The sequence below is a fragment of the Echinococcus granulosus genome (assembly GCF_000524195.1).
Source record: "Echinococcus granulosus chromosome Unknown EG_S00076, whole genome shotgun sequence".
Taxonomy (NCBI): Eukaryota; Metazoa; Platyhelminthes; class Cestoda; order Cyclophyllidea; family Taeniidae; genus Echinococcus; species Echinococcus granulosus.
The window spans coordinates 71235-95730 of NW_020170456.1; the positions used below are offsets into that span (position 1 = coordinate 71235).

Below are 24496 nucleotides of genomic sequence, written 5' to 3' on the forward strand. Positions count from 1 at the left end.
TGGATGGATGGATGGATGGATGGATGGATGGATGGATGGATGGATGGATGGATGGATGGATGGATGGATGGATGGATGGATGGATGGATGGATGGATGGATGGATGGATGGATCCGAGATGGATGGATGGATAAACTGACTAATTACTTTTTTACCAACAAATGCTCTTAACTAAGTTGATCAAAATGCGCAAAATCGGTATTCTCTAGTCAGGAGCTAATCTCACGTACATCATACCTCTGTGCTTACTCACAAGCTAAGGTCAATGACGGTCAGGTGCTCTGAAGTCTTTATTCATAGCCTGTTTACAGACAAAACACTTCAAGCGTACGCCCTTTCCTAAGACCACCCTCTCAATGAATACGGGAGGAGGAAGAGAGATGATTAGTCACACCTAGACTTGTCATGTGACTACATAAGCCGACAAACCAGCAATATTTGCTATCAAACAATAAAAGTGGCTGTTGACCTTATAAAATCAAAAATGTGCAAAATATGCTATAATTTGTGATGTTATTTTATTGCCCACTATGTGAAAATGTCAAAAAAACTAAATGTCACCTTTTCCATCTAGGAATACTTGTGTACAATTGAAAACTTTTAAATGCCTACTGATGATTCAAATCGAAGCATATTCCTATTGGTTTTGTTACACGGTAAAAAAATCTTGAGGAAAGAAATGCAATTTGACTAATGAGTTGTATCCAATTGTCCACATGCTCATCAGCCAATTAAAAAGGAGCTGTGAAAAAAATCGATCAACCGCTTGAATTTTATTGGTTGAAACAGAAATCGTGATGGACAATTTCCAGGAGCCATAATAAAGGGTAGGCTAAATAAAAGACGCTGCCCTCAGTGCCACCGCACAAGTAATTAGTCTCTTTATTTGTCAGGAGCCTGAGAAAAAAACCTGACAAGGGAAGGATGCTGTCTTGTAGATAATAATTCACTATGACAGTGGAGGTCATCTGTCAAGGGGTATTGTGTTATTGCAGAACAACACCTATGTGTTGAGGCTCTTTGATATGAGCCTGTTTGCAGCATTTAAAGGAAGAAAATTTTTTTCTTCAAAAAAAAGGAATTATTAACCATGATTGGCGAATTCAGGAGCTGAAAAGAAGATTGCAAAGGAGGTGACACAAACTGAGACTCAGACTGACTGACCTTGATGTTAGCACAGCTATTTTTGATGGATATGACACGCATGATGTTGGTGGCATCTTCGGCGTCTGGATCGTTGGAATATTTGTTGGCAAGAACCAAACAGGCGTCGGCATTCTCCAATCCAACACGAGTCAGATCCCTTGTCACCATCACCGATCCCTGGTTTGGCAGAGGAACAAATAAAGCTTTTTTATTCATGCTACAGACGGATAAGAGGTTTTTGGTATTGCAATGACATTTTGACTACCCAAAGACTTAAAGCATAACCAGTGGGCTGGATAGGACGATAAAAGATTCTCCTCTGAGTTACTTATACTCCAAAGAGAGAAAACTTCACATCTAAAGATTTCTTCCTTTTTTGGATCGCCATAATTGATACCTTCATTCTTCGCGATGGCATTGTGCTGACAACCGAAATAATCTCTTTCACCCAGACCACAGGCAGTGGCCCAACAGAAGACACATGGTCGGGTTTGTCTACCCACACCAGCTCTTCAATCTCCATAGCTTGTTCACCAGCTGGATGGCAGGTTTCTCTGATCGCATTTTGAGACTCCCAGATGCAGTACCAGGCCAACTATTCTTATTTCCCTGAAAGGTCGGTGAAACTAGGGGCACTTACTGTAGAAGGGTCAAAAGGGAGCGAATTCTCAGCTTTGAGGTCTACACAGTAACGGCTGATGAGGAGAGTGGAGCCTGATACTAGCAGTACGGGATATTCTCGCTTGGTGAGCAGTGTAGGTCACTGTAGCATCCCCACCTGCCTTCGGCACAGTTACCCAAATGGACTGATCTAGTTCACAGATAAAGGCTCAGGATTTTACCCTTTACCTCATTTTTTCGCGCGATTTTATGGGATGGTGGTGTGAGAACCGGAAGCATATCATCCAATCCTTTCTGAGTGGCAGAAAATCGGCTGCCTACTCACAAGCAATAGCGCTAACACCTGCAAACAGCATTAAATGGACTGCAAAGAAATGCTGCTTTTTGACCTCTCACTTGTTCTTGGCACTTAAAAATTTGTAGAGTCATTGTAAGGCCTTTGAATGATTCAAATAGGATGTATCATTCTGGTAGCTTCCGTGGAAGTTACTAATGAAAATGGCAGATTTAGGTATGTACCAAAGGGAAGTAGATTTAAGGAATTAAGGAAATAAGTAAAGGTTAACTGCGCCTTCAAAAGGCATTCGCTTTTGTGGTCTATGGAGGGTGTGGGGGGGATTTTTACCACCTCCAAATCAGGGAAATCAGACTCCTCGACACTGGTATTACCAAAGCGATCGGTTTAAATCCTGCTCAACAATGCCAAAAATTACTTCCAAATTCTTTTAAGTTTTATAGGTCCATGTGGATCAGAAATTTAGGGAGGGTCACATATATGTGACGCGAAGGGATGGGACTGAATGCAGCTCTTCCATGTGCTCACGGTTTGATTGCCACTAGGGTATGACTGAAACCCCTTTGACAGATACCAACACTTATGTGCTCCCTAGGGAATCCTGTTTTTTGATGACGCCTTCAGGGATAAAGGAACATGGCAACCAACGGTTAAAGCGGACAAACCTTCAAATCAACTGAAGGTATTTGGAGAAGTTAATCAAATTATTTGTAAAAACCATATTTTAAATTTTACTAGGGAAACAAATGAAAAAGGAATGTCTTGACGCAAGCTAAAATTATCTGCCAAATGAACAAGCAATTTGCCGATTTAGCGCACAGATTAATAGCCCTTTTTAATGTGTATGACTGGACGTCGTTTTTTTATTCCTTTTCCCCTCCTCCTCTTCCCCTTTTCAACAGGCATTAGGCAGTCTCCAGGGTCTCCCGTCACAACCAAATTTAGACGAACGCCCTTCACCTCCTCACGTGATTTCCATTTTTAACTGGGCTACACGAAGAAGAGCAAGGACAGGTTGAACAAGAAGGCAGTGACATTTGGCTTCCCTTTCACCCCACATTCCCGTCTTGCCCCCACTCCCCCTCCACTACCGGACATGAGTTGTACGGACTGGTTTTTACAATGATCACAAATTCGTGGCTGTGCTTCAAATAATGGATTTTTGTTTCTAAGGCCTACTGGGAGAAAATTGGGCTACAGTTATGGCATTGTTGTCATTTGTGCCCTTTCTTTCCCTCTTGACTGCACCTTTCACCCTCAGCACGCCTCCTATCACGTGTCAATTTGTCCACTTCAAGAGGTCTTCCCTTCACCACGCTGGCCTGACTGTTCTGGGCGTCAAATAATTAAGTGTTTGTGGCTTGAATCAGAATGACTGTCTCGTCGTTTTTGAACCTAATTAGCACATTTCCGCACCCCAGGTGGGCGTGGAGATCAATCTAAGGATGTTTTGCCCATCTGTCAAATGCTGAAATGACCCATGCCGATTTCAATACCTGGCCCCTTTCACAGTGCCGTTTTATACCCTTTTAAGAGCTCGTAAAAACGAAGGATATCAAATGGCGAATGAAGGGGTCGAACTGATCAACAGGTATTATCAGTCCCGCTCTGCTCCTAAATAAGCACGTTTTTTTCCAAACAAAGTTCATTTTGGGTTCCCAAGTAGCGAATCGCTTCAAAAAATACTTGTCTTTACTTCTTTAATCAACGGTAAAAAGAGGCGCGTTTCTGTATTCGACATCCACTCCGTTTTGGATAAAAAAATCATTCCCAAGCCTTGGAATTTTCTATTTCATTCTAAAAAATATCACGCATTAGTTCTTTCTGGGGAAAAGTTGCCATTTGCTCTTTTTTTAATTTTTACTATTTGCGAGAGAAGTGGAGTAGAAAAGGTGGGATTTTTCTAGCGGAAGATGAGCAGCCTGAAAATTCCTAATTTGGCAAAAAACATTTTCACAGTTTGTTTAAGTGTGTGGGCCCGGTGTTGTGAATCCACGCTGCGATTGGGCCCCTGGGAGGAGGCAACGGCCTCCAAGTTTTCCTACTCCTTAACAATACATCTGCCCCCATTCCAACTTAGTTTATTGCGGCTTTTGGAAGGACTCAAACCATTACAAACCGCTTGGTTGTTATCCAGTGAGGCAAAGGCGTATCTGTCTCAGAACAACGTCGTAAATCTACGTCATTTAAGGGAAAATGAGGTGAGCATGAAAGAAGTCAAGTGTTTAATAAGTTGGAACGTCCAAGTGTAAATGTCCAACATGCTTCTCCTTAAAAAAACCAATGGCCATCAAAATTAAGCCTTTTTCGTAATTTACAATATTTATGTTTAAATGTATAGGTGTGTGCTTGCATAAAAAAAGGGCATTTTAGCTTTTAAAGTGTTTCCTTAGAAATCTAGGGACAGCATAACAAAGGAATCTACCTGGAAGTAGTGCACTTGGTTTTCATATCGCTTCAACAGGCCTTCCATCTCCAAATTTGGCGCCTTTTGATCCAAAATGACAATTTGAGTGACTACATTCTCTCGATCCTTGTGCAGGAAGTCAGAGAGAAAGTTCTTCACACTGGTAAAGGTGATATGGCCACAGAGGATGAGGTGCGGTTTGCCCAAGCGTGTCACATAGGTGCCACCATACTTGGTTCTCGAGTCCAATATGTCCGCTATCTCCGGCACCGCGTTTGCGAAGACCGCCAATGCGCCCAAAATGAACACCACCATGAAAGCGCGACCCGTGGTAGTTTGACATGTCAGATCGCCGTAGCCCACTGTGGTCATTGTCACAATAGTCAGGTAGAGACATTCGAAGTAGGTGAAGTTCTGTTGATTTAGGTACATCGGTGGATCACCAGAATTCTCTACTAGGTGTATAAATCCCGCCGCAGAGATGACAAACCCTGCGAAAAAAGTCACCAGATAGGAGAGCCGAATTGCTGTGCTAGATTTAATAATATTTAAGTACTGTAGAACGTCAGTTAGGCTGAGGATGCTGAGACATCGGACAAACCGAAGACCGAGCCAATTGCGGCCGAGGTAGAGGGAGAGGAAGGCGGGTGGAATGGTAAATATATCAACGAGGGAGTAGAGCTCGAACCAGAAGAGGAGTCTATCATCTGAAACGATGAATCGAATGAGGAAGTAACAGAGGAATATCACGTTGAAGAGGAAATCCACCTTCTGGAAGGGATCGGCATAAATAGACACGCAGATTTCCAGACCTTGACGACCCGGTTCGTAGTGCAACTGGGTGGCGTCCAGCGAGTAGATAATGAAAGCTGCCACGTTCAAAGTGAAGACAGCTATGTGAATGATGCGACCGCTTATTCGCTGACCAGAGAGGGAGTCTCCCAGGCATTCCTTTAACTGGGTTCCAATCGCTCCGATGCTGGGTCGATGGGTGAGGGTGTGAGTCTTCGCCTTGCGACCACGCCAAGTCTCTCGGTGCCTTTCGCATTTGGGAAGTTGGATTTTGTAGTAAATCCAGAGTATCAGACGCACCACAAGGACAGTCGTGAATCCGGCTGTGAGAACCGTGAGACTGGCGATGATGAATGTATACCACAGACGATCCTCCAGACATCCCAGGGGTGTGGGTCGTAGGCCCTGCGAGAAATTGAGATAGGTGCTATACTTCATGCAATGTGGATGTGCTTCCGTCCCCTCTGCCCGACACAGCGTCGCGCATATGCTTGCGCCTAGTCAAACTCGCCTGCACACACACACACAGAACGGAAGCAGGAGATAGAGGGAGATTCGAACAGCCCACGCGAAGATAAACACGATCAGAGCGTTGATTGGTGGATGGCGGAGTGCTGCTTTACGTGCCTGCTTGCATCAGACGTCCACTTCATTGAAGTTCATGTGGTAACAAATAAGGTGAAAAAAATAGTAACTTGCTAAAGGAGAGAGAGAGAGGAGGAAGAAGTAAAAACTTCGCCCCCGATTTCGGCCAATATTTCACTCTTGAAAATGTATTTGCAAAAGTGAAGACAATGACATTTTGGGTTAGTTGGGGTGCAAGCCTTCTCCCCATTGGTCATTGTAGCAATGGGGTTTGTGACGATTTTCCTTGTCTCTAAGCGCCATGTTAAACACTCAAAATAGCCGTCGGTGTGGCTAATAATATCACCTCCGGGCTATTTATGGTACTCTGCAAATTGTTAGTACAAAGTTGGCAGCGTGTAATAACTTGTTCTTTTAAATTTACCATTTCCTATCACTCCTTTTGCCACCAAGCCAGAATGTCTTCAAGCTCCTACTTTTGGCCTTTAAAACCCATTTGCCGATTTTCGTTGCGTTCTAAACGTGGCGGGCTTTTTAGTCAACCAATTGGCGTCCAGCTATTCTTGCTAAAGTAAATACCGACTCTTCTCTGGAACTAACGCATATGTTTGAATATGCCTTTTAGATGACAGGTACGATCAGAGCACATAAGGTAGGTGAATGGGTAGGTGTCACTTATTCCGCGACACGGAGACCGGCTCCACTAGCTCTCCTTACCTGGATTTTCTGCAAGTTTCCCTGCCCCACCCTTCTCTCCCCCCCCATATCAGGCAGCCTAAAATGGCGTCTTCAAGCCAACCTCCCTGATTAAAGGCATCAGAAGTCATAAGGGGAGGAGGGAGAGGCAACTAAATCATTATATCTCGTTACAGATCCACTCAGCTATATGACCCCCTTTTCTAATTAAGCAGACGAAAAGTCCGTTTATCAGAAATTAAGTCCTCGTCTCCGCCTAGGAAAATCGGTAACGGCCACTCCGCCGCGTAGGTCGGTTTGATCTGACCGCTTGTCATCTAACATAGCAGATTCACGCAAGCAAATTTTTACGGCTTTTTTATAATCCTCATGAAATTATTCACTGAATTTGGCCAGAAACAAGGCTAAAATACCCTGAAAGCAGCCGCCAAATGCTACGAGGCTTTTGGCATTCTAAAATAATCCTTAACTACCTGGAGGCGGCGTTAAAACTAACCCTCTGTTTGTCATCCTTTATAATTATTAAGATGAAAAGAGGCACTTGAATGATTAACACTCTAAAAAGTTCTTCTCTTCCTTTTATTGCCTCTCTGTCAATGTCTGGCGGAGATATCCTAGTTCCTGGAATGCTAAATCATTGGGTGTTTTCACTGAGGCAGCGCTGATTCCCTTGGGTAACCTCCTACGGCCTACATATTTGTATAGTCGCCCAACGGATAAGTGTATGAATTGGTGCATGGATAGGTGCTAATCAGTCTCACGAGAATTTTTCCACCTTTTTCCTCCCAATCGTTTTAGTATTGAACGACTTAAAAGATTTGATGTCGAGATAATGGTGTAAAATCTACCCAAGTTTATCTTGTCTCTGTGGTATCTATCCTCTCAATCAGGATGTTGTGGAGGGGTCTTTCAACAACCATCAGGTCTAGATGAGAAGGACTATCTAATCAATTTCAGAGGTGTCATGACCGTGACGGAGTCTGGCAAAGTCATTGATTCTAAGACCTTGCGACAAAGAAGTCATGATTGGTCAAATCATCATTATTTGGCTAGATCAGCTCCTTATTTTTGCCCTACGTATAGCTGAACTCGAAGGAAAAGGTGAGATTTAGATGGTGGTGGTTTTGCAACTCCGAATTAGCCAAAAGAAAACAAAGTCCAACCCAAACTCTAAGGGGTTAATTCAAACTACCTCACTAGCTCTTTCCCATATGACTGACAACCGCAGCTTGGACCAGCAGGACACATAGGCACCTCTCTCCAGTCAGGGGACAGCGTTAGTATTGGCTGTGGAACCCCTCATCCGTGGATGAAGGACCATTTTGAGGAATAAACGCTGGCCTTAAGGCAGAAGGGAGGGCGGAAGGGCAGGTGAGCTTCTGGACAAATAGTGAAGTTGTGCTAACAAACAATGGAACGGTTTTGTCAGTCGCCTATCTGCCCAAACTAACACAATTAGTGCCTGTGACTGGGAGAAAGTTAAGTGTAGAAGTCCTTTTCTGGCCACTTTTCCCTTATTGTTTATACCATATTGCCATGACCTAGAGCGATATGCCCAAATGTTTGGGGCTCCCGCTGCAAACCATTAGCCTATTGGCTAATGAGCTTACAGGATTGGACACCGAGGTCAACCTCACGATCCCCCCTTACGTTTTGGGCTTGAGCAAGGCCCTAAAACAAATGAATAACTGCGTTAGTCATATTTTGAAATGTTCACTTACCTGTAATTCACATGTCTTATTGGAGTACGTGTAACAGCTCCTTTTAAATTCTCTTGTTTTTTTAAAGATTCGACACTTTAATGCTATTAAGAGCATGTAAGAGAATTGTTTTACAAAGGCACTTCTTCCGCGCACAATTAGAAGGCTGGGTTTAATGGGCATGTACTATCTGGGCCAATTTGTTACTCTCGGTCCCCCCCGCTCTCTCTCTGGTAAGTATTGTTTTGACATTTGATCCGCAAAGGCCTTCCCTTCCGTTCCGCCTCGTGAATAGGCCGTTAAAATGGCACAATCTAATGAGGAATTTATTGCTTCGGTTGTTTAGTGATTTGACAGCTAGTCAAACAAGCCTTGAAAAAGGAAGGAGGACAAGCGTACAAGTGCCGGATCAGGCCATTAAGCCAACTTCTTTGAAGCTCACATATTTGATCCTTAGAAGCATCGAGAGAAACGAATCACCTCCCCATGGTGCAATTAAATTTATCCTTTTTGAATTCCTCCACTGATATCACGGTGCTGGCAAACTTTTCCAGTTATGCCAAATGAATCTGGAGCGCTCAGATGATACTCGCGAATGACTCCACTCAACTGTGAGCTTACAGGGCTGTGTAGTGTGACAGCCAGTGTAGAGAGAGGCGGGATGGCAATCCACATCCTCCAACAATCTCGTAGCTAGTTGACAGATTATAAGGGTCATTTATGTTTCTATGCTCTTCACCTTAACTGACTCTTTATTGTCACTGGTTTAGTAGTCCGGAGTACAATCAGCACTCCTCCAAGTAGTGGACAAATAAATTTGGTGATGCCACCACCACAACCACAAAAGAACTTATCTTTACGTAGTTTAGATATCCAAAAATCGTCTATATTGGGATTAGGGAGCAGTTTATTTGCATTTTTCACCCTTTCCACTTACATAATGTGTGCATGATACAAGACAGCTTTGTTCTATGGTCCCATAGAGGAAAACAAATCTTCGGAATATCCCCACGGCTTTATCTGCACTCTTCTTTGATTCCCACTTACCAATTAGTGCACTGTGCACCCAAGTACTTAGTAAATTCTACTAGGATTGACGTAGAAATGCGATATTTGTCTCGTTTTAAATTTGAAAGATGACAAAATTGATCGGTTAGTGTTCGACCAGACGGCTTTCATTTGATTGGTCAGTGCTGCAACTTTGATTTTGGGAGCCAATCAACGCTCTCCAATTAAGTTGAGCAGTGTTAAGTGTGATTCTTTTTACAGCAGGTTTTCATACAAATAAGAAAGACATTGTGGTCAGGAAAGTGAACTTGTTTTTCCTCTATTTTTAAAATGCCTATTCTTAAAATCTACAATTAATATGTTTTAAATTTGATTTGAAGAAATGACTGAAATTATCCACCGCCACTCTCTTTAGGTGATTGACAAAAGAAAAGTTCGTGCAAGAAAGAGCCAAAATACGTAGTATTTATAGCCAGTTTACCTGCATAAAGGCATGGCATATTTTTCTAATTTTCTGCAAATCACGTTTCATTCTCTAATCTTTAGTAGACTTGTTAAATAAAATTATTTTAGCGAATAGTTTCATGTGCATTTCTGAACACACACTCATTCCATTGGGTAAATAATATTAGAAGGATGGGAAACATCTTGTTCATTTTACGCATCACCTGAGACCTTTTTATGGTGCCAAAATTAGCATGCGGTGTGCACTTTCTGCAAGTTAGTGCCTTAAGCCAAAGATGTTCATGTAGAATAGATAGACTTCGTCAAACATATAAGAGATCAATGGAATGCGAAAGAAATTTTGACTTTCAAAGTAGTTTGGAAGACGCAGTGATATAGTCTTATTATTACTGTAGAGAAAATAAATCGGGAGCTGTAGAGATGAATAAACCGTATGCCATCAAGGCGACAAGCGGGACCGTGGAGAGCGAGGAACCCATTAAAAGGAGCAGAGTTTCTTTTTATTACTCTTATCCTTTAACACAACAAGTCTTTTACTGTAACGATTAACAAGGAGGCAGGGACTCGCGTTGCTGGTTGGATGTCTCAGACGTTAATAAGCTTCCCGCAAGAATCAAATCCTCTGCATAGGAAACACACCAATGAAGAATTCTCTTGGCTACCAATCTTAAGGCTTAGACAATGCTCTACATCGACCCTATTTTGGAGACAAATCTCTTCTGTAAGGGTGATTTGAGAAGGAGTTTGACACTGACTGCGTTTAAGCACACATAGGCTTGACTCGTTGTTTCAAGACTAATGTGGCAGTAATGCTTAACGTGAGTGATGAAAGAGACTGTTTACACCTGCGTCAGCTAGAAAAGAGGAGGTGGTGTAAGCTACTTGATATCGATGTTCATCAACAAATGGTGGAAAATGAGAATCACAGGTCCACAAAATTTTGCTGTTCTTCACTTTTTTTTTCAAGTACGTTACGTATAAAAACTTGGATTTTTTGGCTCTTCACATGACTGCTTACCTTATGGTAGAACGATATCACCTGCATTCCAACGTTCTGTGAAAGAACCCATCATTGGCTATCCCCCGCGATCCCTTCACAGACTATTCCGCACTTCTAAGGCACGCGCCACATCGGCCCTACAAGACCGCTCCACTTGTCTGCCTGTGAGTGGGCAGAATCCATGCGCATTTATTCATGAAGGCTTAGATACTTGCTGCATATGAGACAACAAATAATTTGAGTAGCTGTCTACTGGATATATTTGGAGTCCACTTGGGAGTGTGCAAGATCGAGGGTTTCTCCTCTCCTCTACTCAGCATTCTCGTGGTGCATTCCCACGAGCCCTCACTAATTAGCATCTCTTCTTGACATCAACATCAGGCAATCACGTAATCACATCCCAAGTAGTGTAGGCAGTTGTGTGGCAACTTGAAGGGCGATAAAACCTTCGATTGCTAGTTCTGGGCTTCATTATGTTTGGCTTCGTATTTGACTTGGGTCGCTTTGGAAAAGGCTTGAAACTTAGTAATACTGGTTGAAATTAACAAGATGTGGTAAGAAGTTCTCTGAAATTCGTAAACCGTTTTTTTATAAAAAGAACTCAAGAATTTTTGGCTTCGCAGAGCTGAGCCCAGATTTTAATATTTTGCTACACTCTGCCTAAATTTGACTAAATTCTAGCAACTTTTTTTTAATGTCACTTTCCAACCTTCCTGGACATACAAATCGGGTGTCCTTCTCCCGTTAGGATGTCGTGTGAAAGGCAGTCCACATATTTTAATCGTAGGCTTTATTTGAAGCATCAGGGAGAGGCGCCATCTTATTCACAAAGCGACCAAAAGTTTCCTCGGACAACCGTACCTACGGCATGATTGCATTCATCAATGCAGGGTTTCATTCCATTGTCTCGGGGATGGAATTGTAAAAGTCTGAAGCCCACCCTCACAGTTGTTCATGTGCATCTAATGAATACGGTACGATAAGCAGTACTGCCTCTTCGAAAATATTCCTCCCGACTCTGTACCAACTTTCCTGCATGAAATAACATTAGGTTATTTCCTCTCCTTTCCTTTTTAATTGAAACAAATTACCCACTTAGCTTCAGGTTTTAAAAATATCTTACGCAGGACATGGTGAAGAAAATAGAGGCGAAGAAATTCTCCAAGTGAAAGATGATGGAATGTTAACAATGGGTAGAGAGCATACAAAAGTCATGTGCCTTGGTATCCCCGCTGATTAAAGGGGAGAGAAACGGATGACAAATTTACCCTGCACATGAAGAAATAGCCAATGTCGTGGAATAGCAAATTTTAAAAGTTACTTCCATAAAATTTCTAAAAATCTAAGTAGGGATCGTTTTGTACCCGAAATTAGTGAGAAATTAGCAAATCAATTTAATTGTATGGTAACGTTTGACAGCCAACCTACAAATCAGTTGTCATTTAAAAATTGGTTCTTTTAGTTTATTATAATTCCGCATTAAAATGCCCTAATCAAATGACAAAATATTTTGCATTTCAATGAAAAGGTTTTTTTAGCTTAAAGTTATTTTGTACTAATGGGTTTTTAGTGACAGAACGGTTTCATGGATTAGCCTGAGATGCGGATTTTCCAAAAAGTGGAAAACACTTTTAAAATCTACCCCATTCGGCATTTTAACCAATCATCATCAAATAGCCAGTGACTCGGAACGCGGGCGGCATAGAGAGGGCATATTTTACAGGGAATTGATAGTGCGGCATTTTTATTCAACACAGCACAGCCCAATTCGGGTAATATAATCCCTAAGGCTTGTGGTATTTGTGTGCAGATCTATTTTTGACCTCAGATTGCCTGTCGCTGTTGCGCTGGCAGCAATTCTAACCTGGCGACTGTCAATCCTACTGGGTGTTGGAAACGACTAGCTGATAGCAGTCCACCAAATTGGCCAATTTGCTCTATTTTAGTGTGGTATTATTGTGAAGCATCTGGAATTCTCGAATAATCCCCTAGTTGCCTCGAGAAGCATCGCAGGGGAGACTTTCTTTGAAATCCTTTCAACACAGGAGAAGGTAGACTTTTATTGTAATCTAACCAACGTGGCTGTGGTCTATGGAATGATTTGTCTCCTTTCCTGTTTTGTCATGCAATAGGTTATGTATCGGTCGGGGATCTAGCATCGGGCGTACCTTACGCCCGGTTGAATGTTTACAGAAGCAAACTGGGTACCACCACGGCTGACGTGGATGAGCTACCGCAGTGACGAACTACCTTGTTGGAAAAACCTCGTTTTACATAGGTTTACCAGTGCATTTAGACAATGCATTCTATCTGTCAAATTGCGTTCTCCGTAAAAGAAATTCCTTCTCCTCAGCTCCCACGGGGACAATAATGGGCGATCGCTAACCGACATTTGGTCACCAATGAATGGTGTCCGGCTTTTCTAACGCTACACAACCGTTCCATATTATATATCACGGTCATTGAGAGAAAGCTATTTCTTGTGGTGAGGGAAGCCCTCCAACCTACTACCTTGGTCTTTTGACACCTGTATAGCCCAACTTTCCAAATATCATCAACATCTTAAGAGAAGTGGGAAAAGGAGCCAAATGTTTTTGGTCTTTTGTAAGGCCAAGAAAGACGTTTTCCCTAATGAATGTTTTGACGCTGTTGCCAGGCGACTGTTAAATATCAAGGGTTGCCGAAACATCCGCATGTACAAACACACCCTTCGGAACTCCAACAAATGTGTCTGTGGATTTGTTGAATTTGTCTGGCCCTTTTGGCCTTCGCTTGTATTGTCTGGTTTACCATTTCTTCTGCAAAAGTAAGCAGTAAATGGGCCTCCTTTACTCATTAAATGGTAATAGTAAGTCTCCCTCTTTTTCCGATGAGAGAAATTAAGTCATCTGATACAAGTTTTCTAGCCGGGCTTCACATGACGTCTGCCCAACTGGGTCATCTTGAGGACCAGGTTAAGTGAGCCCAACCAACCGCTAGGTCTTATTTTACCCCCAAGGCCTGCCGCCAAGTAAATGATGGTTACTCGGTACTCTTTCAAGCCTGAGTAGCTATGCTAAGGCCACAATCAGATGGCGTTGTTAGTCGGGCGCTCCTGAATACACCACGTCGGTGTACCTTACATTCTACCCTCATTTCTCCAACTAAATTCAGGCGATTAATTTGGCCTTAACACCTTCCCCCAAAAAAGCTTTTGTTAGGGGTAGGGCATGCAGTCATGGGATATATCGTCATCTACTAATCAGGAATTGTCTAGACCATTGGTCATGCCTTTTGATTGCCTTTGATCGCCTTTCGGATGCCGAAGCGATTTTCATGACAAAGGGAAGTGTGCGCTCGTGCCACCTCTCAGTAAGCCTCTCCTCATCCGGGATTTTAGGTCTATACTCCTTATCTCTTCTTATTATCGCCGATTAGCAGGTGCACAGAAGTTGAGCCCAACACTGATGAGAGGGGATAGCGTAAAATTCAAAACAAGGCGGTAATTTTATCGGATGGAGGACAGGTCAAAACGCCAAAGAACGAAGTCAACCGGTATGGCAGCCGAGTCTACGAGGACTTGCTGCATGCTACAGGTCTCAAATGTTAAACTATCCCTGGTAGTGGATAAATAAACCATATCTCAGCCTTTCCTAACGCTACCTACTCAAAATACGCACCTAACCAACTCGTTTCACCTCCCGTTGAGTTGTCTACTCAACTTGGCATGTAATCACGTGATCGTCTGATGGTAATGTCAAGGCGAGGTGTTAATCAGTGAGGGCTCGGAGTACTAATAGCAATAGGATGGGGAGAAGAAGGAGGAGTCAGAAACAGTATCTACATCTCTTCCATTATTTGTGCTAAGCTCCGCGTTAAATCTAACTTCCTTCCAACTGATCGACTGGACTTGACTCTTCCTGAAGAAGGGATAGAAGGATGAGAAGAGGAGTTTATTTTCCTCCTTAAGAATGGTCTTTGTTGTAGCGAGTAGGTAGATATTCGCCTTGATTGCTCCTGCATTCCACCATACACAAACGCGCTAGCACAAGAAGCAAAGCCATGAGGCACTGATGTAGTGCGTGCCTTGGGGGTATGTGGATACTTTATGATACATTCTTTGGCTTAACGTTGTGCAAAAGATGACAATGCCCATCAAGGGGTAGTCAGTCAAAAGGAAAATCTGCAAGCGTCAAGTTTTTATACCGTGCGATAATGAGTTGACGTTCAACAATGTACAGGCTCCGAGGCTTTCTTTCCCATCTGTTTACCAGCTTCCACGACCTTCCTTTTCCTTGCAATGAAGGCATTAACTGTATGTCGTATCAATCACACCTTCCTTACCTGAAATTACTTCCAGCTGGCGCCTTCTGTTACCGCACTTCGCATAGCACGTAATGAAAGTGAAGAAATGCTCCTGAACTTTTCCTCTTGAGCAAGTATTCATCCAAGTGACAAGCAGTCTGAAGCACTGTAAAGCTTTGGAATTCTCGCGGTGCATTTCATAAATGGAGTGTTTCAATGGAGACCACGAAAGCAAAAAAGCCTCGGTTCCATTAAGATCGTGGTGTGAAAGGTCATTACAAAACCTTCATTTTTGCCTCCTTTTCTCTCGACTAATTTTAAAAGATGCAATTACGATGGAGTGGTCAACACAGGAAGGAGATTACAGAGGACGTTAGGGCTGACAAAGGAAAAAGCGGTACCAATATGGGTCACTAAGGCTCGGTTGGCGTCTTGTGTCAACTTGTCATATGCAATGGCACAGACTTATGCTAATGACGATCTCGGAATTGTTGGCTTCCGGCCCACACCTTCAATATTTAGCCGATATATCTACTGAGTTAGTCATCTACCAGAAATTCCAGTTCGACTTGAACGCCTATTGTTGTTAGCTTCTTTCAAAATGACCGACGCATTATATAGGTGAGAGGTTGGAAGAGGCGATGCAGAGGGGGGATATTTGCATTCTTTAAGGTGGCGATTTAACACCAAAATTGCAAGCCGATATTTTTCTAAACCAAGCGCCTAACACTTGCCCGATTTCTTCCCTCCCGCCTTGGGTGTAGGCTTGCAGCCTCATGAGGCACATGACTTTATACAACTTCTGCCCTCCTCCCCTTCTTCCTTCGTGCCCCCTTCCACCTTCACCTCCTTACCCCACAAACTTCTTCATGAGTTCTTAATGGAGAGACAGATGTTGCAACATGCCAAAGAAGGCCGACCATATGGTCCCGGATGGCTTGAATTAGGCCTGCGCCCTAATCTTTTTAATCCTTTTGCATGCAACTTCAATGAACTCCGGCAGATCGTTGAGTTGCCAGTTGGGGGTAAACGATTTATTTGGGTAGCTACTTCTAAAAGAACTGCTGAAGGTTATTTTCTTCAATAGGCAATACGATAATTGGCAATTGTTATGAATACCCTAAACGACGTCTTTGGCTGAATTCAAAGATAGTTTAATGGGGAAAGGCTACACCACCCTTACTTTGCGCTCCTTGAGTCAAGTGCTCAAGTTCTGGGAGAGTTCAGCCATGCCGAGTGGCAGCTGCGCACAGGCATAATACACGAACAAGAGAGCTTTACACTTCCAGTCACCGCAGATGACGAAATGACGAGAAAAGCTAGACACTTTTATAAATTGCAGCCAATATCATCTTCCAAGACGCAATCGTTGATTCACGTGTTTGGAGTCTTCAGAATTCCTCCTGGTGATTTGGTGCCCTTAATCGATTCATTCTCAATTCTCTCCTCCCGTTCAACCCACCTTTCATTTAAATCTGGTGACTGAGACCTGAATTTATCTCGGTTCCAACAAAGCAGAAGTCTCTTTCCACTTTAGTGATGTAGCATTTTGAGAAGGTGTGGTAACAAAGTGTGGCAACAGAAATCATCGTCTGGAAGTAGGTGTAGACGAGTAATTTGCGCTTAGTAACGATTCACTCAAGGAATCCACTCTCTTTTTGGTAAAGAAGACAAACGTGTGAATTATTAAGCGGTCGGCTTACATTTTTATCAATTAGAGACGAGGAAGTCGTGGAAGCTGCTGTCCACCAAAGTGTACTAAATGCTTCAAACTCCTAAGGCAAGACGCTGCTACTGTGATAGACCGTGGAAGCAATTCCTCACTTGGAATCAATCACTTGTTGAAGTAGCCACGGGCTGAATGTATAAAAGAATGAGCACCCACCCCTCCTTGTTTTTTACTCCTCGAGAAGAAGAATGTCACAGTCTCTTTCCTACATGATATTTCAAGAGTCTTCAACCTCTGGCCACGATGGGCAAGTCTACGCCCTGCTTTACGGTGCTAAAAGGTTCCTTTCGAAAGTCAATTCGCCTTCTTTTCATGCCTAATACTCGGAAGTCTTAGAACCCGCCTCCATTTGTGCTCTGGTTGAGTTTTCCCTATAGGTAAGGTCGGGGTCATTCAAAATAATCTAGTGGACAAATAAACAAACGCCGAACTCCTATTCGGTCAGTAGGGGAAACCACAATGTACAAGTTAATGTCGTGGTATTAACACAGATTGAGAAATACGTAAAGTCAGGAAGAAGTTGACGACCTTTTCACTAAACCAGTGGTGTTGACAAACTAGTCCTGCCTAAACAAACAAACTTCCTGAATGAATAAACTAAATGGTAGAAAAAATGTCTATGGCAAGTGCCGCCTAGGAGTGACTGAAAGATGGCCACTAACGAAAAAATGGAAGTATACGTTAAAAAGTAAGCATACGACTACCTGGAAGTCCTTCAGCTGTGAAGGAAAATCGGTGTCGTGAGATGTGACGCCGAAGGATAATTTCTGAGAGGGTCGTTAACTCTCCAGGAAGAAAAAATGGAGGATCAGCGATTGTTTTAATCAAGCACGGATGTCCGAGGCACATGAAAGCACAAGCCAGTGCTATTAATCGATGCAAATCACCGTCGACGTCATCTGCAAGCAAAGGGTGTCATTATGTCAACTTGTCATATGCGACTCTACGTACATCTGTTAACGACGATCTTGGGTTTCATGTTCGCCAGCCTACAACTGTGAGTATTCAGGTGACGAGTTAAATATCTGATGATAGACGTCTGGGTGACGCTTAGCCTGTCGTGCCATAACAGAGGACAGGGGAGGAATTTTTCTGTGGAAGCGCTGGATACCCGTACAATACAAGGCCAAAAAGGCTTTACAACTTTGACCACCACAAACGACGAGGTGAGTACTCCTCTGAGTTGAAACAACTTTTGACAGGGAAATATTGGCTGTCCTGACAATTGCTGGCGCATCATCTTCCATAGCACGCTCTTCGAGTCAAGCATTCTCGAGTAGTATGGAATCACTTGGTGGTGAAGTGAAGTAGACTGTTCTGGGGTAGCTCTGCCAAAATGCTGACTTCGCATGAGCCAGTTAAATGTATACAGCTCATCTATCTCCTTTGGAGTTGTGTCTAGGCCAATAGGAAATGGGTAAACTCTAATTTTCTTTCTCAAAAAATTATCACTTTAATTACCAATTAAGTCGGTTATTTAAATCCCTCTCCAACCAAGAAGCCCCCACGCTCCAAAAAATAAAGAGCTGTATTTGAGGACAGATGGTACCACGAAAAGCGTCGAAGAAATGTCGCTTGACAGGCGGATATTTTGGTGATCCATTGGATGTGTGGAGCCTAGCAGAGGGATAGAAATAACCCCAAACAAGCCTATGCGCAACTGTTGTATCGGTCAGTGAGTGAAAGTGGAGTGGTGACTTAATGTGGGACGAACTTTTGCATTACGACTTCTTCAGCCTGAAATGTGAAGAATTCTCCCATTCACCTGCGTGTGCCTCTGTACATTGTAAATTTTTCAAGCACCGCGGCTCCGCTTGACTCCTCAGCCGGCTTCGAGCACTCCAATGCCAGGAGAGGGAGGCTAATCTGCTTCCGTTTCATCTCCAATGCTCATTTAATTCAATCACTTTATGGCTTCCTAAAAGCTTCAGAATATGTTGGTTTATTACATTTATTTTTTTAGGGGATGGGAAAAGGAAGAAAGAAAGGCGGATTTACTTTCCTGCAAATATTCACTATAAATTACTAAAGTAGAAATGGAAGTTTGCTGCTGCTTTTACTCCCTATCTAAGCCAAAATTTTGTCTCAAATCACTTTTTCTTCAATAAGGGAAACGTGATAAATTACAACAAATTGTCATTTCAGGGTATTAGGAGCCAATCAGCCAATCAAACAATCAATGAATGGGTAGATTAATGAGTGAATCAATCAGTTAAAGCAAGCTTAAGAAATGCACATAACAGAGTTATGCAAGGCCCCGTTTTAGGTAAATCAGTTCAGGTGTAAAGTAAGTTGTGAACATTTCACCGAATTGATTGTGAATTTAACAGATTGGCTACTTTACTCCAGGTCAAACAAAACTTATGCTTTTGGTAAAACCCTAAATATAGGTGAAGTGGAATATTGCGATCCAAAACGGTGACACTGTTGAATCGGACAGGTTTGTTTACCCGGAGAATTGAATTCTTTTCTCATCACAGCGATGTGGGGGTATTTGAGGTCAATTGCCCAACATTTTCTATGATTAAACACGGACGGAAAAAGCTAACTGATTTGCTACCCTCTAAGAGGCGCAGAATAGGCCGTTAATGCTCGCAAGATATCAGTCACGCAACCATTAGCCCCAGGTGTTTTACAGCATCAATCAAAAATAAACAAATGCACAATATTTTAGTACCCCAATGACATACGAAGAACACGGAACTTTGAACTTAACTCCCTTTGTCTGAAAAAAAAACAACTAATTTATTTTAACTCAAAGCCTTATGCATTTGCTCCATGACATTATCTTGTTTCCATTTGTAGTGTTTGATGCATGTAAATATCATCAATGTTGCTATATAAAGTTGAAAATTAATTTGCACTTACCGCTTGACAATTATGTCCTTGCCACTTTTTGGATTTTTAAACCACCTGCATCTAGAAGAATGATGAAAATAAAATAGATTGAATTTTTTAGCTTGCAATTTGTTTGACGCATCGTTTATGTGGCGGCCAAGTTGAAGTTCGTGGACTTGATTCTGGGTCTCGTATTGACGGTTGTAAGTTGTGCCCATCGTGAACCTTGCAGCATAGCGGGATACAATGTGTCTGTTAGTTTCTAACAATCTTTTAGTCGCTTAATGTGAAATCCCATCTACACACTACACATTTACGTTTTTTCAAGTTTGAGAGCACTGTCCATTCGCACGTTTTAATCCAGGACTGCCCAAAATGACCAAAACTGCACTGGTTCTCTTGGCGTGTGGAGCTGAGGAACTAGAGACAATTGCCGTCGTTGATATTTTAGTTCGCGCAAAGGTAATTTCAAGTATAACTCACTTAAACCGATTCCGCCAGGTCAAGGTTGTCGTCGCCGGTGTTGGTGGCCCCAGCGTAGTTACGTGCAGTCGCGGTGTGAGGATTCAGCCTGATGTTGCGCTTGCTGATGTTGTTGGTACCACATTCGATTTGGTCTACCTCCCTGGTGGTATGGAAGGCATGAGAGCTCTCTCCAAGGTGCGTCAAACTTCCGATTAATTTTCTCCCAGAGCGCTGATGTCGGTAAAGTGCTCAAGGACCAGTACGAAAACAATCGCTACATCGCAGCAATTTGCGCCGCACCTTGCGCTCTCAAGGCACATGAAATCGCCAAGGGTGCAAAGGTGACAAGCTATCCGTCGATGAGGGGCGATCTAGACGGTAGGCTATGCTTCCTCTCCTCCAGAGAAATCATTTTTTCTACTTTAGTTTATTATAACTACCAAGAAGAGACGATTGTTGAAGACGGACATCTCTTGACCAGCCGCGGGCCAGGCACCGCCACTGCTTTCGGTTTGAGATTGGCTGAGTTGCTGACGGACCGCGCCACCGCTAAATCAGTTGCCGCGGGCATGCTCCTCTCCTAAAAAGCCTAACGTTCCGTGGTTTAGTCATTAGTCATGCACTTTTCTTAATTTAAAGACCCTCGTCCCGCTTTGGGTTTTTAGAAAATTCGAATAAAGTACCAGCATTATTGCCATTGTTCGGTGTGTCTTGCCCTTCCGTAGCTTTGTCGGACTCATCAATACATGGGAAGCCAGAAGAGATCCCTTATCCAGATGGATTGATTTTTTGGTGGTATTCTCTGACCTCACTTCATTTAAATGCCTTCTAAAGCTTAAGCAGTTATTTAGAGAGATGTGTGGCGTAGACTCAGTGCTTTCACTCACACGGGCGTTGCTTCGCACTTCGTAAGCGAAGCCGTTGATCTCGATGGACCCGCTTGTGTTGGCATTTTGCTTATCATCTGGCACGCGGGAGTCTACCCCTTCCCGAGCCTAGTCACCCAGACAACCAACCATGTCCGGCTAAGTAACTTCGTGTGTCTCCACCCATGGTGGCAAACAGGGTGCCACACGAAGCTAACGTACGGACGCCCGTCCTCACCCGGTGGATACTCACTACTGACCGCGTTAGACACCCTGGGAGAGCAATTGGGCTTCATTCCTCTCGTAACTTCAATTATGTAAAGGAAAACCCTCCCAGGTGCTCGAACAACAACCAACCAGATCTTGACAGCTAGCCACCCGTTGGCCCGAAACCCGTGCGGGTATTCACATTTATCAACTGGTGCTATTGGGTTGTTGCATGTAACCCCATCCTCTTTCCTGTTTCAAATAAGGTGTCAATTTCACAACCATTTTACAGCATATTGGCCAAGACTTCAATATGTATAATGCCAGGGGGAAGAGAAGACACATTCAACAGCCTGCAAAATCACGTGTGGAGTAATAAAGGGAGAATAAGAGGAGGTGGGAAGAGGGGGGTGGAAGACCTTTACTGTTCATTTGCAGTGATTATCTTCATTACCTTACCCACTCCGATTGTCTTTCCCTCGTCTCGCAGTGTAAATCGGCCCATTTGAGCGTAGTCCTTGAAACACTCCAAGCATATGGACCCACTTATTGCCTGAAAATTTGTTTCCAATATTTTGTTAACGAGCCCTGTATGCACATTTGGAAAATCGCTACCTGAGAACAACTAATGGCCTGAGGCAGCAAATAAGTCGGCTACCCGCATATCAACTCGTCGTGATGCATGATGGTACCTACCTCAAATCGCACGATAGCAACATCATCCTGTTTGATGAAACGTGGCCGGATATCGGTTTTTTCATTGGTCTTCCTGTCGATGCGACAGAGGATAGTGCGGAAGCGGATCTCCTGAACGCACGCGTGAATATGCATCACCGCAGTGAAACCGGGACATATTATGGATTTGTAGTCCACTATCACTAACTGCACGTCAAACACGTGCGCTACCTGGTGTACATACACAGAAAAAGACAAGATACAATCAGCTATTCTCCTACTAAGTAGGGCACTGATGGGCCACCTAAGTAGCGAAACTCACGTGACAGAGGTTGTCAGGAGAGCAGAGGACGAAACCTGGAGAAATGTCCTCCTCCTCGACATTCTTTAGCTTCAACTTGACATTATCGCCAGCAGCGCTTCCGTCAACCTCGACATCGTCGTTAAGGATCTAAGAAAGAAGTGTATCCCCAAAATGCCCCTTTCCGTAGACAAGCTTTGACAAATACCTACCTGAAGAACTTCCACAGGAACCCTGTTAGGCATCATGATCAAAATCTGACCGCGAACAAGGGTTCCGGACTCGATTTTGCCAACAACATACGTGCCCATATCCTTAAAACGGTCAGAAATGGGTATTCGCAGTGGGCCATCGACACATCTGGCGAGTGATGGGAGCTTGTCAAGGTATTCCAGCAAGGTAGGCCCCTTGTACCATTCACAACGACTGTCATTCGGTCTATCACGCAAGAAGGCGCCCGTGAAACCAGAGCAGGGAATGAAGTAAATATCTGACTTGACGTTAAAGCCAATTTTCTTAAGAAAAGGCACCAATTTTTCACGACACTCGTTGAATCGTGACTCCTCCCAGTTCACCGTAGAATCATCCATCTTATTGATGAGGATAATCATGTGTTTCACACCTGTGGTCTTTACCAGCATCGCGTGTTCACGCGTCTGGCCGCCACGTTCGAAACCGGTTTCGAATTCACCACGACGAGCAGAGATGACGAGCACAGCAATATCAGCTATGGAGGCACCGGTGATCATGTTAGGAACGAAGGATTTGTGACCGGGAGCGTCAACCAAAATGAAATGTTTGTGCTCGGTTTCGAAAAAGGCTCGGCCACATTCCACCGTAATACCCTTGTTTCGCTCCTCTACACTAGTGTCTAGAGCCCATGAGAGATACCAGGTTTCACGATTTTTTTCTTTCGCTTCTTTAGCGTACTTTTCCAGGGTTCGAGAGTCGACCATACCTAGTGAGTTTAATTAGACAGTAAACGGTAGCAGAATACCTGTTAAATATAGTAAATGTCCTCCGATCGTTGACTTCCCAGCATCAACGTGACCAATAAAGACAACGCTGAGCGTCTCCTTCTTGTTTTTGGGAGGAATATAGGCCTAGAAGTGAATTACTCGGATAAACCAGAGTACCACTGCTTGACGCTTAGGTTCTGACAGTGTGGATGGTGCGAATTCCTTCTCTTCAGCTGCAAAAACACTTAATTATTAAAGCCATGATACCATCGGGGCATTGAGGAGTATCGACTAGAGACGGAACCGGGTCCCTTTTGGTCTCTATCGCCTTTGCCGTGTCAGGCTCCGATGAACCAGACCACACAGCAGGCGTCGCAGAGGCACCGAAGCCGTACATTTGACCAGGAATAAAAACTGGAGCATTCACATCCAATTTCGAAAAGTCAATGCTGATATCAGACACTGGTTGATTGGCTTCGTCTTCCCACGAGGCCATAGTTTATGATACCTAGTTTAATGCACACCAACAGTAGCAAAAAGATGGCTTGACGATTGGTTGGGAAGTCGAGGCTACTTAGTATGCATCAATATTAATGTTCGCCTATTCCTTTAAAATTGGTGTGTACTTAATGGCCTAATTTTAGGTCATAGCTCAAAGCAATTTCTTGTTTAAATTGCAATAGGCTGTAATCCCGTTCGTTTTAAGATTTCAAAATGCTTTCTTACTGCAAATTATAAAGTTTTCCCGTTTTGAGCTTTGTATAAGCAGTTATCCAAAAGGTAAAAGGCCGTTTAAGATGAAGTACTAATCTAAGTTTAGAAGCGAAACACAAAAAATATTTCTTTTCTATTTCGAGTTGTTGTACTTTTGGCATTTATGCGGCTTATTCAAAATTTTCTGATTTTATTGTTTACCTCAAAATTTTTTTACTAAACTAACTTTTAGGTGGCCCCTAACTGATCCGATAATTTGGAATATTAACGGCATCGAGTATCATACACACTGACTACCATGTTTTTTTGTCTTGTATAGATGAAAAAATCAGCGTTTTACATACGATATGTATTGCAAATATCATCCCCATCTTCCGAAATCATCCTCCTAAATCACATTCCTCTCTGTGCTTGCAGTCTAGCCACACTGAAGCCATTTGCCCCTGGTCACTGGTGCAATAGTGCCTAATTCATTTTTTTAATGACACCATTCCCGACGTCGTAACATTACAATGTATGCCAGTTTGTTTTGATATGCACCGTAGGTTACGTGCGACCCGATCATGCCATCTTCGTGGTTGAGCGGGTTTCACCGTTTTACAATGTGGAGCTGAATACTGATCCCCCATAAAGCTTTTACAACTAATCGATCTCTTCCCTTTTGACAAAATTTAGTTTGCCTTCCTCTGACCGGTCCTCTCAATCCAGTGAAAAGACTAGAGTAGCATGGCAAGGCACCACAA

General features: G+C 43.1%; 5 protein-coding genes across 5 annotated transcripts in view; 2 read left to right on the top strand and 3 right to left on the bottom strand. All coding sequences in view use genetic code 11, as the record gives it.

The window, feature by feature from the left end:
* EGR_07380 (Calcium-activated potassium channel slo-1) overlaps window positions 1–1314 on the bottom strand; it is a gene marked incomplete at both ends in the record, with an annotated part of 6854 nt that extends 5540 nt beyond the window's left edge. The window contains one exon of the mRNA XM_024496629.1: window positions 1165–1314. Within this exon, the coding sequence (XP_024348916.1) occupies window positions 1165–1314 (150 nt within the window). The remainder of the gene's footprint in view (window positions 1–1164) is intronic.
* Window positions 1315–4451: 3137 nt separating this feature from the next.
* On the bottom strand, window positions 4452–5699 carry EGR_07381 (Calcium-activated potassium channel subunit alpha-1; the record flags this gene model as incomplete). Its single annotated transcript, XM_024496630.1, has 1 exon — window positions 4452–5699. One exon carries the CDS (start codon window positions 5697–5699, stop codon window positions 4452–4454), a length of 1248 nt encoding a protein of 415 aa, XP_024348917.1.
* A 2718-nt stretch (window positions 5700–8417) lies between these two features.
* Window positions 8418–12957, top strand: EGR_07382 (hypothetical protein; the record flags this gene model as incomplete). The annotated part of the gene is made up of 2 exons (XM_024496631.1): window positions 8418–8475; window positions 12848–12957. The coding sequence occupies 2 exons, from the start codon at window positions 8418–8420 to the stop codon at window positions 12955–12957; spliced, it is 168 nt and encodes a 55-aa protein (XP_024348918.1).
* Window positions 12958–19941: 6984 nt separating this feature from the next.
* On the top strand, window positions 19942–20615 carry EGR_07383 (Protein DJ-1; the record flags this gene model as incomplete). The annotated part of the gene is made up of 4 exons (XM_024496632.1): window positions 19942–20028; window positions 20068–20226; window positions 20259–20409; window positions 20458–20615. The coding sequence occupies 4 exons, from the start codon at window positions 19942–19944 to the stop codon at window positions 20613–20615; spliced, it is 555 nt and encodes a 184-aa protein (XP_024348919.1).
* A 910-nt stretch (window positions 20616–21525) lies between these two features.
* Window positions 21526–23535, bottom strand: EGR_07384 (Eukaryotic peptide chain release factor GTP-binding subunit ERF3A; the record flags this gene model as incomplete). Its single annotated transcript, XM_024496633.1, has 7 exons — window positions 21526–21657; window positions 21801–22010; window positions 22102–22230; window positions 22293–23038; window positions 23078–23183; window positions 23217–23272; window positions 23307–23535. 7 exons carry the CDS (start codon window positions 23533–23535, stop codon window positions 21526–21528), a joined length of 1608 nt encoding a protein of 535 aa, XP_024348920.1.
* Between the last annotated feature and the right edge of the window lie 961 nt (window positions 23536–24496).